The 12785-nt window shown below is 33.6% G+C and overlaps 1 protein-coding gene across 1 annotated transcript; it reads left to right on the plus strand.

Annotated features, from left to right (window-relative positions):
• The first annotated feature begins 248 nt into the window (after window positions 1-248).
• On the plus strand, window positions 249-2173 carry SDG35 (SET domain protein 35). Its single transcript, XM_028062200.2, has one exon. The coding sequence runs from the start codon at window positions 395-397 to the stop codon at window positions 1964-1966; it is 1572 nt and encodes a 523-aa protein (XP_027918001.1). The 5' UTR covers window positions 249-394; the 3' UTR covers window positions 1967-2173.
• The last annotated feature ends 10612 nt before the right edge of the window (window positions 2174-12785 follow it).

Below are 12785 nucleotides of genomic sequence, written 5' to 3' on the forward strand. Positions count from 1 at the left end.
ACATTATGTATATGTTAATAATTTTGTCGTTCTATTTAATTATTTTATCTAATGAGTGCTGAGTGATCTCACCTTCCATTTTATTTTCCTAACCCAATGAAAGTTATTAATTTTGCTTCAACCTGTTAGCCTATAAGGATAAGGACAGTGCGAACCAATTATAAACGTTGAAAAATAAATAAATACATTATGAACGAAATTAATATTCACGAATCATGAGGGGTTGGTTTGCATTTTTCAACATCGAAGGCCAAGGAGGGAAAAGAAAAAGGAAAATAATAATAAAGTGAAATTAAACGACCGTTACATTGGGGAAAATTTTGAAATTGGAAACTCCATTTGAAAAGAGAAGCGAAAGGATTGCTGTTGGTAGACCAAAAAGCCAGAGTTGGAAATGGCAGCAGAAGAAGACGAACAGTTGCAACAACTCAGATCCAAAGCCACAGAACTTTTCATCAGAGAAGAATGGAACGCCTCGATCGAAGCCTATTCCCATTTCATCACCCTCTGCACCCAAACGCTCTCTCATTCTCTCCCAAACCAAAAGCTTCGCAGACCCCTCTGCATAGCTTTGTGCAATCGCGCAGAAGCGAGGTCCAAGTTGAAGGACTTCCACCACGCTCTTCAGGATTGTGACCACGCTTTGGAACTGGATGCCACGCATTCGAAGACCCTTTTGTGCAAAGGTAAGATCTTGCTCTGCCTCAACCGGTATGCTTCCGCTCTTGAGTGCTTCAGAACCGCCACGCTTGATGGGAACACTGAGAACGTAAGTGGGTACTTGGAGAGGTGCAAAAGTTTGGAACTTTTGTCCAAAACGGGATGTTTGGATCTTTCGGAGTGGGTTTCAAATGGGTTTCGAGGGAAGGTTCCAGAACTTGCAGAGCACATTGGCGCCGTGGAGATTAGAAGATCTGAGATCAGCGGGAGAGGATTGTTTGCAACGAAGAATATTGACGCCGGGTCGTTGATCTTGGTGACGAAGGCAATTGTCATGGAAAGGAGTATCATAATGGGAGGGGTTCAGGATCTGAGTGAGGATGCACAGTTGGCAATGTGGAAGAATTTCATTGACAAGGTTTCTGAGTATGTTGGGAAGTGTCCCAGAACAAGGGGTTTGATTAATAGGTTGTCGAGTGGGGAGAATGAGGAACAACTTGAGGTGCCCGATGTGGGTCTGTTTAGACCTGAGAGTGTGGAGAAGGACGGTGAAGTTGAGGTTGTTGTTGATATGGTTAAGTTGGTTGGTATATTGGATGTGAATTCTCTGACCGAGGATGCTGTTTCGGCCAATGTGTTGAGAAGGGGCAATGATTGTTACGGTGTTGGCCTGTGGTTGCTCCCTTCCTTGATAAACCACTCTTGTTGTCCGAATGCAAGGAGGTTGCATGTTGGGGACTACTTGGTGGTTCATGCTTCTAAGGATTTGAAGGCTGGGGAGGAGGTGACTTTTGCTTATTTTGACCCTTTGTGTGGTTTGAGCAAGAGGAAGGAGATGTCTGTGAATTGGGGTATTCATTGCAAGTGCAAGAGGTGTAGGTTTGAGGGGGAAGTGTTGTCGAAAGAAGAAATAAGAGAGATTGAGATTGGTGTTGAGAGAGGGATGGATGTGGGGGGTGTGGTTTTCAAGTTGGAGGAGCAAATGAAGAGGCTGAAGGTAAGAGGGAAGGAGAAAGGGTATTTGAGGGCATCATTTTGGGATGCTTATTCTGAGGCTTATAGGTCAGAGAGGGCCATGAAGAGGTGGGGAAGGAGGATTCCTTCTGCTGAGGCTGTGGTTGATAGCATCAGTGATGTTGTGGGAGGGGATCACAGGTTGCTGAAGTTGCTGATGGAGGAGTTCAAGAAAAATAGTGGTGGAGTTGTGGAGAGGGACAAAGTTTTCAAGATGGCAAAAGAAGTGTTTGGGAAGGTTGTGAAAAAGCAGGCAATGAAGACACTTCTGCAACTCTGCATTGCTGATTAAGTTAATCTTTTTATTCACTTTCTACTTACTATTTCTTCATTTTGTTGCTATTTTTTATTTTTTTAAACTTTATCCTTGTTTCATCTTTCTTTAATTGCTGTAAACATCAAGTTTCCAGCCACGATCAACTGAAGTTGTCACAGTTGCTCATCTTTGCTTTATGTAAATCAATGGTATGAATAATATTTTGGACATTATTACATGCCACTTATCCTTCTCTGCAAAATTCATGATTCATTTTAAGTGCCTAATCCTAATGATCCAAATTCAGTTATCTATATACACTGCCCCACATCTAAAAAGAAAACTTTTTTATCTTTTAAGTTAGGCTATGTAAGTATCATAACAAATTGATATTGTAGATACATTTTACATAATAGTGTTCTTTCAAACTATTATTCATTCTCTAAAGCACTAAATCTTTGTATACATGTATTTCTCTTTTTAATAAGATTTGTTACCCAAGTTTTCAAATACAATCAACTTAAGGCCTATGTTGACATATTTTTTATAATAACTTTAATTCAATATTTTATCATTTTATTTACAACATAATGCGCTCTTTCTCTATATATAATAAAATGTAAGTAAAAATACATCTAATTTAATCTATAAATATTATAAATATTACAGTTTTTATATTTAAATTATGTCTTTTTTGAATAAAACAGTTAATGAAATAAAATCTGTTGATGTATGATAAATATACTACTTGAACACACATACCAAAATTCAATATTTTATCATTTTATTTACAACATAATGCGCTCTTTCTCTGTATATAATAAACTGGAAGTAAAAATACATCTAATTTAATCTATAAATATTACCGTATTTATATTTAAATTATGTCTTTTTTTTTAATAAAACAGTTAATGAAATAAAATCTGTTGATGTATGATAAATATACTACTTGAACACATATACCAAAATTATGTTTATAAATTTTTTTTTAATCTATTTTTTTTTTTCATGAATATTTTACACAATACGTTCTTAAAAAAAGTTAAAACAATTTACATGCGATTAATATATTTTAATTACTTATATAAATATTTAAATCAATTTAATTTTTTAAATTTAGTCTCTAAAAATAGTTTTAAGCAAATAATTACGTAATTGTTACTCTTTAAAAATAAATATTAAAAATTTCATTTAAAAAATCAATTATAAATACCATTATATAATATATATATATATATATATATATATATATATTATAAAATTATATAAAAAATATATTACAGTTATAATATCTCATTTAACAGAAAATAAAAACTATTAAATAAAACATTACATAATTTAATATAAACATGTAAAAATACACTAGATAAACTATTACGAGTTGTTCAAAAGGAAATATGATATAGTACTATATTTAACACTTAAGCTAAACAAGTGTGTTTCCCTCAACCTGATCTGGCTCAACTGGGGTCTCCTCATTTGCTCACACCAAGTTATGGTGATCATAACAAAGAAAGAAGACAAACAAGAATACAAGGACACAAGAAAAAGGGTAAGCTAGTGGATTTAAAATAATCAAACAATAATCAAGTGATTTCAGCACAAGCAATATGTATCATCTAAGCATAGTAGACACTCTAACTCAATTATTCAAATACATGTACTGAGATCAGATTCACTAGAAACTTGCACTTGTGATGACTTCTACTGCTCTACAGAATCATTGTCAATGGGTTTCACCCTATCACAAATAAGGTTTATTCGTAATCATCTAAGGTCATTATCCTGCCTTAGACTAGGACCTTATGCTATTCTCATCACATGAACCATTCTACTCAATGTGAGTTTGAACAATCATTAGAATATCAAGATGTAATCTTAGTTGAATCCATAGACCAATAAATACACTATATTACAACCAAAGGAATTCCTCCATGAAATTTCTTATCTTCCTCACGTTATATCAGAATCAATCACATATTATACCAAAACATATCAAGTCTAGTCTCAGAATGTTAGCATCAATCATACACAAACAAAGAAATAATTGAAAGGATAAAAAAACAGAGTAATTGGCGCTCAGCGGTGACGCTCAATGATGGAGAGTTGGCGTTCAACGCCCTGGAGATGAAGCTCTAGACTTGTAATGCCTCACGTGGCGCTCAATGGTAACTCTCAAAACCATATATAGTTCTCGTAAAATGCACCGCTCAACATTGGATGGTTGGCGCTCAACGATACACTAGAATTATCAGTTTGGGAAAATTTTGGACCTGTGCAAATAACTAATTGGGCACCTTTCCTGTAGTGTTTTAGTGTTTTTGATTCTGAATGGTTCAGAGAGTTCAAAACTGATACCCAATTGGTAAAAACTTAGATTCACACTTCTTCCAAAATTTTGACCAAACACATATCAAATGTCAAACAATCCAACAAAAAACCTAGATTCGCTAACCTCTAATGTATCCAAAGCTTGAAACAAATAAAATTCCAAGATGATTCGAGTACCAAAATCCCAATTTAACCTAGAAAAACCAAATGAAGGAACATTGAGAGGGTGAGACTCTTGGTCATGATCAAAGCAACATCAAAGCCTCAAGAATCACATGCATTCGAGGAACCTTGCATGTAAAAACCTCATATTGAAAGTGAGGAAAAAGGTTGGATTTTCAACTTATACTGATGAAGAAATTGTTCGGTGGCTTTTGAAGAACACTTTGCCACGATCCTAGTACTAGCCTCTAATTCACGAATAGATGAAAACCAGATGAAAGAGATGAATGATCAGGATTGAGTTGAGGAGAGAATAAAATTGGTGTTATGAGCAGTAAATTTTGTATTTTTAGAATTGTGAGGTAGCTCAGTTTGTTTTAAAAAAATGATTTTTACAACAATTTTCTTATAATAATTAGAAAATTTAAAAATTTTATCCTTTAAATAAAATATTTTTGAAATTGATACTTATTTAATTATTATTTTTTAAATTAAAATATTTATTTTATCAATTTTATTGTTTTTTAAATTTAACAGTTTTTTCAATTTGATATTTTTTAAATTTAACTATTTCTTTTATTATAAAACTGTCTATAAAATAAACAAAAATTATATACAGAAAAATTTATAAAATTATATATATTTAATTTCATAATTATAATAATAACAACAATAATAATAATTTTATTATTTTTTAGAAGAAAAAAATGTATTTTCACTAGTAAAAATAAAAGGGTTTACAACTAATTATTAAGAAGATGTTTTAAACATATAAAAGAACAAGTTCTAAATGAGAAATTAATAAAAAGAAATTAAATTATTTTTACAAAAAGATTAAGTTCAATAGTTAATAAGAAAAATAATTTTCATCCCATATTTTATAATTTTTATATATTTTAAAAAATATTTTATGAAAAATAAATAAAAATATTAATTATAAAATATTATTTCCAAATATTATACAAATAAATTTTTTTATTATTATTAAATTTAATTTTTAATTGTAAACTTTAACTTTAATATCTCATTTATATGATTTATTAATAACTTTGAATATATAAAAACAAATAAACATTTTTATATGAAAAACAATATATATATATATATATATATACTAGAAAAAAAATATCACATATAATATTTAATTTTTGTATATGATTATAGTTATATATAAAAGACATTTATTTTGAGAACATTGTAAGTTGTTTTTAAAGCTAACAAAATGATTGTTTTGAAGGTAACTTAAAGTGGAATTGTTTCTTTCTTGTTACTTTGTGGAGAAATTAACTTATAACATAGCTCAATAAAGTTTTGGTGTCAAGCTTTTGTTCTAAACAAAATTATTGGTGAGCTGAGACACCAATAGGGATGGCAAATACATGGGCCGGGTCCAGAAATTTAGCCCGTCAATCCATGACAGTCCGGTCCGTCAAGTCCGCTGGCCCGTCGGGCCAACCCGCGGGCCAAAACGGGCCGGCCCGCGGGCTGTATCACTTAATAAAAAAAACAGCACGTGCACATTTTTTCAGTATCCCTCCCTCACACACACTCTGCGCCGAGACACCTCACACACTCTGTGATTGCGTCTCTTCTTCTCGACTCTTCTCTGCGCTCACTTCTCCTCCACCCACGGCGTTCTGGTTCCATTTCAACTTCATAGCGTTCTGGTTCCATTGTAGGGCTGTTTGTGTTGTGATAATTTTCTTGTTTAATAGATCATTGTTGTTGTATTCTTAATTGCAGGAGAATTTCTTTTCGTAATATAAAATTGGGACATTATTCAGTCAACTAAATTTGAAATGAAAAAAATTAAAATCTGATTGGGCCACAAATTATACAGATGAGAAAAAATTGGCGGGCCGGCCCGCGGGCTGTATCACTTAATAAAAAAAACAGCACGTGCACATTTTTTCAGTATCCCTCCCTCACACACACTCTGCGCCGAGACACCTCACACACTCTGTGATTGCGTCTCTTCTTCTCGACTCTTCTCTGCGCTCACTTCTCCTCCACCCACGGCGTTCTGGTTCCATTTCAACTTCATAGCGTTCTGGTTCCATTGTAGGGCTGTTTGTGTTGTGATAATTTTCTTGTTTAATAGATCATTGTTGTTGTATTCTTAATTGCAGGAGAATTTCTTTTCGTAATATAAAATTGGGACATTATTCAGTCAACTAAATTTGAAATGAAAAAAATTAAAATCTGATTGGGCCACAAATTATACAGATGAGAAAAAATTGGCGGGCCGGCCCGCCAGCCCATCAGCCCGCCAGCCCGCGGGCCGGACTCAGAAACGCAACCCGTTTTACCATGTCGGGCCAGCCCGGCCCGGCCCGTTTAATACGGGCCAAAAACGGACCGGGCCAAAACGGGCCGGGCTGCCCGTTTTGACACCCCTAGACACCAATGATAAGTCATTTACGTTTTGAAGCATTTAATAGGATCTTGAGAGATATTTTGATAAATAAAAATGAAGAAAATAGTTAAAAATATTTTGACGGTGTGAGAACCCAATAAATTTCAATAAAAATATAAATGATTTTTATTTTATTATTATTAAAGTTAAAATAGAAAAAAATAATGGAAATAAGTTCTTTCAAAAAAAAAAAAACACTTTGAGGACAAACCCTTCTATAATTTTCTTCATAAGTTCTTTCTCTTTGTTTCTCCTAGAATCTAACATTTTCCTTATCTCTTTAAGATCGAAATTGTAGAAATAAGGTTTTTGTAGCAAGTCCTACAATTTATTCTTACCAAGCTATCTATAGGTGAGTATAATCTCTGCTTTTGTTAGGAGCTATTTTGATTTTCGAGACATGCAAATTTCCTAGGTTTGCATGTGATTTTTTTATGTTCTAGATGAACCCTCATTTTTTGGTGGTCATGAAATCACAATTTGATTTTTTGTTAGGGTTTTGTTGTATATAGTGCAAGTTTGAGTAGTGTGGGAGTGCCTAGAAAGAACGTTGGTAGTCTTATCCTTTAAGGTAAGCAAAACTAATCATTTCAATTAACTATTCTCGTTTTTTAATTTTAAATGCGGACAAATTTGGAATTTTTAGGAGTTGAGATTGAATTTAAAAGTTGGGGTTTTTATATTCTGTGTAGTAGTGAATGTGAAAGTGTATATGGTGTAAGTACAATAAAATGTTTCTAGGCCAAGAAAGAGAGGGGGTCTAAATCGATTGTTTTTCAAAAAAAAGTGTCTGTTTTGAAGTTTAATAAAACTTTAAGTAAAATTAAATTGACCAAGGAATCTAAGAATGTGTCAGTTCTTCTGGAACATGCTTTTAATTGATTGAAATATTAAAACAACATTACTAAAATCTGAACAATTTATCAATCAAGATCGATTACAATTGATAGAAAATACATCATTATATCGATTGGTTACGTAAACACGTAAGAATTCCAATAAAAGATAGCTTGAATTGATTTTCTAGAAGAATTTAAACTAAGAATAAAGTGTCGCAACCAGAATCGTGATGGGAAGGCAAACCGAAAAAAGAAAATGGGATTAAAAAGAGATTTGGGAGTCGCCACCATATTTATTCTGGAAAACTATGGAAAACCATGAAGATAAGACAAGTCTGCAAAAAACTAGATTTTGGATCCGAGAGTTGGTTACGCGTAGGGAAGGTGTTAGCACCCTACAGCGCCCGCCCGAAGGCGGTACCTTTAATTAAAAATGCAAAGTTGATATGGTTTTTAAAATATTAATTTTCCCCAAAAATAACAAGAACAAAATGTTAAAAGAAACAAAAATATTTTTTTAATTTTTTTGATCCGACAAGGATTGACCTTAGTCCTACGTATTCTCATTAAAAAATGAGAAATCAGAGCTACGTAATTCTTTAAAAAGATATTTGAAAAAAATAATTGAGAAAATGATTTGATTTTTTTAGAGGTGGACCTGACAAGGACTGACCTTGCTCCTATGTATCTCACAGTGGAGAATCAAGGATCACGTAGTTCTTAAAAGACTTTTTCTTGAAAATGTTGATATTTTTGTATTTTGAAAATTTTGTATTTTTTTTTGGTATTTTTTTAATTACTTGAAAATATGTGTCACACGACGCGAGCGGTCGGACAAACACTAAAAGGGAAAGAAAATTATTTTTGGTATTTTTTAAAAAATAAGTGTCACATGGTGCGACGACCGAACAGACACAATAAAACAAAAGAGAATATTTTCATTTTTTAGATTTTTTTTTTCTATTTTTTTGTAATTTTTATAATTTAAAACATTTTTGTTTTCTCTTTTTTTTAGAAGGAAAAAAATAATAGATAAATAACAAAAAAAGGATAAAAGAAAATTTAATAACAAAAAGGACAAAAGTGAAAAAAAGAAAAAAAAATAATAATAATAATAGGGTGCATGATAATGTGTGAGGTGCATGAAGCAAGTCAAGTGTACAATAAAAATGGGAGTGCAACAAATAAAATATAAAACAAGCCCAAAAGTGACAATAAAAATGCAGAGGGAGTGGGAATCAGTAAATATGGGATGCAGCAAGCAATCAGTGGAGGTGTGTGTAGTGAACATGGGCTGGCTGAATTGAGTAACAAGAAGCAAGCGAGTCCAAAACAAACAAAGGACATAAGAGTGTGTGGAGATTAAAAAACGGTGGTGCGCGAGGATAAAAAGAATGGAGGTGCGGGAAGGAAACAAACATGACCACCAGGCTCAATATACATGGGAGTGGGAATATTAAAGAGGTGGTGCGGGAAATTAATGGAACCATTCAGACCCAACCACGAGGCAACTCTCATAAAACAAGAACCCTGGAGAGAGTTTCTTCCTCCTCTCACGCCTGGAACCAAGTCCATCACCAAACATCATCAATGCCTCACCCACTCCGGCAGGCCAGGGACGCCGGTAACGACGCCGACCACCACCAAGAATTTCATTAGCGTCCACGCATCCCTTTCTTCCTTCTTCTCCAACGCGCACGAGACCCTTCCTTCTCGTCATCGCCCCCCATCTCTGCTTCAATACACAGCCGCGCAGCTGGCATGCCGGTGACGCCAACCGATGCCGGAGACGTCGACCTCCTTCGCGAGACTCAACGACTCCGTTCTCGCGCACCACAGAACCAGTCGGCTACTGCGACTTTCGCGGCTCTGACGATCAACCAACGTCGCTGCCACCAACTCCGTTCCACACCGTAGCCGTCGCCGAACCGGCCACCGTGATTGGGACACGCGAGCACCATGGAAACCCAACCCCTGGCCTTCGCGACCCAGATTGCCTCCGTTGCGCCCCAAGCCTCTCGTTCTTCTTCTTGCGCGAGTCACCAAGGTTTGGAATCCGCATCACAGAGCCCCACTACAATGCTCCCAACCGTGACGGAGCTGCCCTCATTCAGCCCATCCGAAGTCCGACTCGCCGGCGGGCAATGCCGCCGACGATTTCTTTTTCTTCTCTATTTCTCTGTTCTGGAATTTGGATTTTTGGGTCTTGAGACGCGAGGGTTTGGTGTGTTGTGAAAACGGTGGAGCGGTGGCTAAGGATAGTGAATCTGTTTTTTATTTTGGTTTTTTATGCAGGTGAATGTGAAAATAATGATGGAGGAATCTTGTGTTTGTGTTGAGTGCGACGGGAAGAAGGTGGTGATAAGTTTTCTGGTGAACAAATGATCCAAACTCTATTAGGATGAACCAGTAAAAATGGTGAGAAATGGTGAGAATCTGTTTGGTTATGTGGTGATGAATGATGGTGAAACAGGGAGGATGAAGGGGTTGTGGATGAAACTAGTTTGGAGATTATGCGTGCACAGCTGAGGGAGAATGGAGTGGTGAGAGCATGAAGGTGGTGGATGAATGATGATGAAGGTGGTGAGATCATGGAGGATTTTTTGCGGTCTCTGTCAAACGAAAGTTCCCTGATCAAATGGCTTTCCTCTGCTGTTTTTACCTCTGTAATGCAATCTATTCCACGCATATCATATCAGCATATGAATCTCCTCTTTTTATTATGTAATTATTGTTCTGTTCACTTTTATCTGTATTTTATAATCTCAAAAATTTGGAATAAGGCTGACTGTTCGTTCCTTCAGCTATCATGACCATGTTACAGATCATTTCTCATACCAAACCAAACCAGGCATGGCTCTGATAACAGAGAGACCTTACGTTACCTCTTTCTTTCCTTTTTTTTTTTTTCTTTTTGTTGTTGTTTTTTTGTTTCATTTTTTTTTTTACATTTTTTATATACATATTTTTTGAAAAAGGAATAAAACAAAATAAAAAAAAAGGAAACAAAATATAATTAAAATCAAAATTAAAAAAAAATAAATAAAAATAAAAATAAAACAAAATAAAAATAAAATAAAAGCAAAATAAGATGAAATGACAAATCAAAATAAAAGTAAAAAAAAGTATTACTCAGACAAAATTGGGTGTTGACATAATGCAATGCAAAAAATGTAAACCAATAAACACTGAATATTTATACTCGTTCACTCCACTTGAGCTACATCCAAATAATTAAGACAATTTTAGTCTGACTTTCCACTATTTCAAAAGATTACAAAATTCTTACAAGATTCAACTTTCAAAATACACAAACTACATAACAAAGCTTTTGAATCACACAAGAAACTCCACAGCACAACAAGAAACTTTCTTGTAGATCTGGAATCATACCAGGTACACCACAAATGCACAAGAAGCATCAAACCTCAATGGTGGCTATCCCTAGTCAACCAAGAACCTTCTTCAATGCACATACCAAGAGAAAACTCAACTCCAATACTTCTAAGGATGATCACGAACAACACCAACACTGAGTTCTTAAGAGGGAATGAGATTTTCTGATTTTCCAAATGATTTCACGTGCAAAAGTGAATCTCTCACATTCCTAAAGAAAAAAGACAAGATTTATAGCTTGTCAATTGACATATTGAATAGATTGAAAATGAAAATATGTTGCTTCAAGCTTGATCAGATCTTTATTCCTTCATCAAGTTTTTATTGATTAAATTTTCAATCTTTCGTCAAATCTATAGGCAACAAATCCATTTGTGCTAACATATGGTATTTGCATAATGGCAAGATGGTAATGTAATTAAGACGTGTGTTGTAGAAATTGTAGTGAAATGAATAAAAAATTTGCAGTTGTATTTTAAAGAGCATGACAACTTGTATTATTTTGAGTATTGAAAGTGTGTGATTTTGGGATTAAAGCCAAAAGATAGATAGATAGATAAAAAATTTGTAATTTCTAGTAAGATGTAAATAGTAAGAGGTTTAAGGTATGAAGATTGAAATGACAAAGGAAACATTTGGCATATTAAAATTTGTTAATTTTCTTGAAATGTTGAGTCTTTGTTTTGATATTATATTTGGGAATTTTGTATTTTAGAGTGTGTTTAGATGTGGGGTATGGATGGATTGATCAATGAGATTGGAAATATGATAATGTTGGATGATTGTGGTGTTAACTTGTAATGTGTTTAGTCTATTGATGAATGAGAGAAATTAGAGTTAAACATAATGAGGACGAGGAAAGGTCGTGAATTTACTATATATGACTTATAATTGTGAACCACTATAATTTGATGATGAAATCTTTGTTAAAGAATGTTATTACGCATACAAAGAGATTGTTATAGTCTAATATTCTTTCTAATGGTCTTAAATAATGAGTGTAACAATCTTATAGTCTATAACTCTTATATCGTAAAACTCTTATATTTTAAACATGTTATATTGTAATAATGTTATAGTATAATAGTCTTATATTCTAATAGCGTTAGACTATAATAGTCTAACCGTGTAATAATGTTATACTATTTATATCATTCCTATTTTGGCTTAACTTAAATATGATTTGATTTGATGTTTTCTTATTATTGTTTGAATTACACAGGTTAAAACTTTCCTTTTGACTTCCCTCCAATTGTATTGATTATAGATAACATGTATTATTTGTCAGCTTCAAAATATTGCAATACATAACATAACACCAATTAAATAATTTATTTCATTGATAAATGTTAATTTAAGTGTATATGACTACACTAATTCCATAAAACCAAACAATTCAACAAACTACTAACTTATTATATCTTTATTCACAAGAAAATATTTTCATTCAATACATATATCTAAAATCCATTGTAACCTATATTGAAAGTTAAAACAAGGCAAGTTTTCCTTGCCTTAAACCTTCCATGTAATTAAGAAAATATAGAGATTTGAGATGATGAAATAAAACACTATAGAAACTCCTCCATCACCTCAGAGATGAAAATGGTAGAAATTAAACATCTAAAAAATCATTTTTCAACCTAAAATTCCCTGCTCCCCAATGAAAGCCAGACATACATGTCTTAATAAATAAAAGGATGGAAAGTTA

The sequence above is a fragment of the Vigna unguiculata genome, chromosome 3, assembly GCF_037176805.1.
Source record: "Vigna unguiculata cultivar grain cowpea cultivar isolate G323 ecotype 2 chromosome 3, ASM3717680v1, whole genome shotgun sequence".
In the NCBI taxonomy this organism is placed as follows: Eukaryota; Viridiplantae; Streptophyta; class Magnoliopsida; order Fabales; family Fabaceae; genus Vigna; species Vigna unguiculata.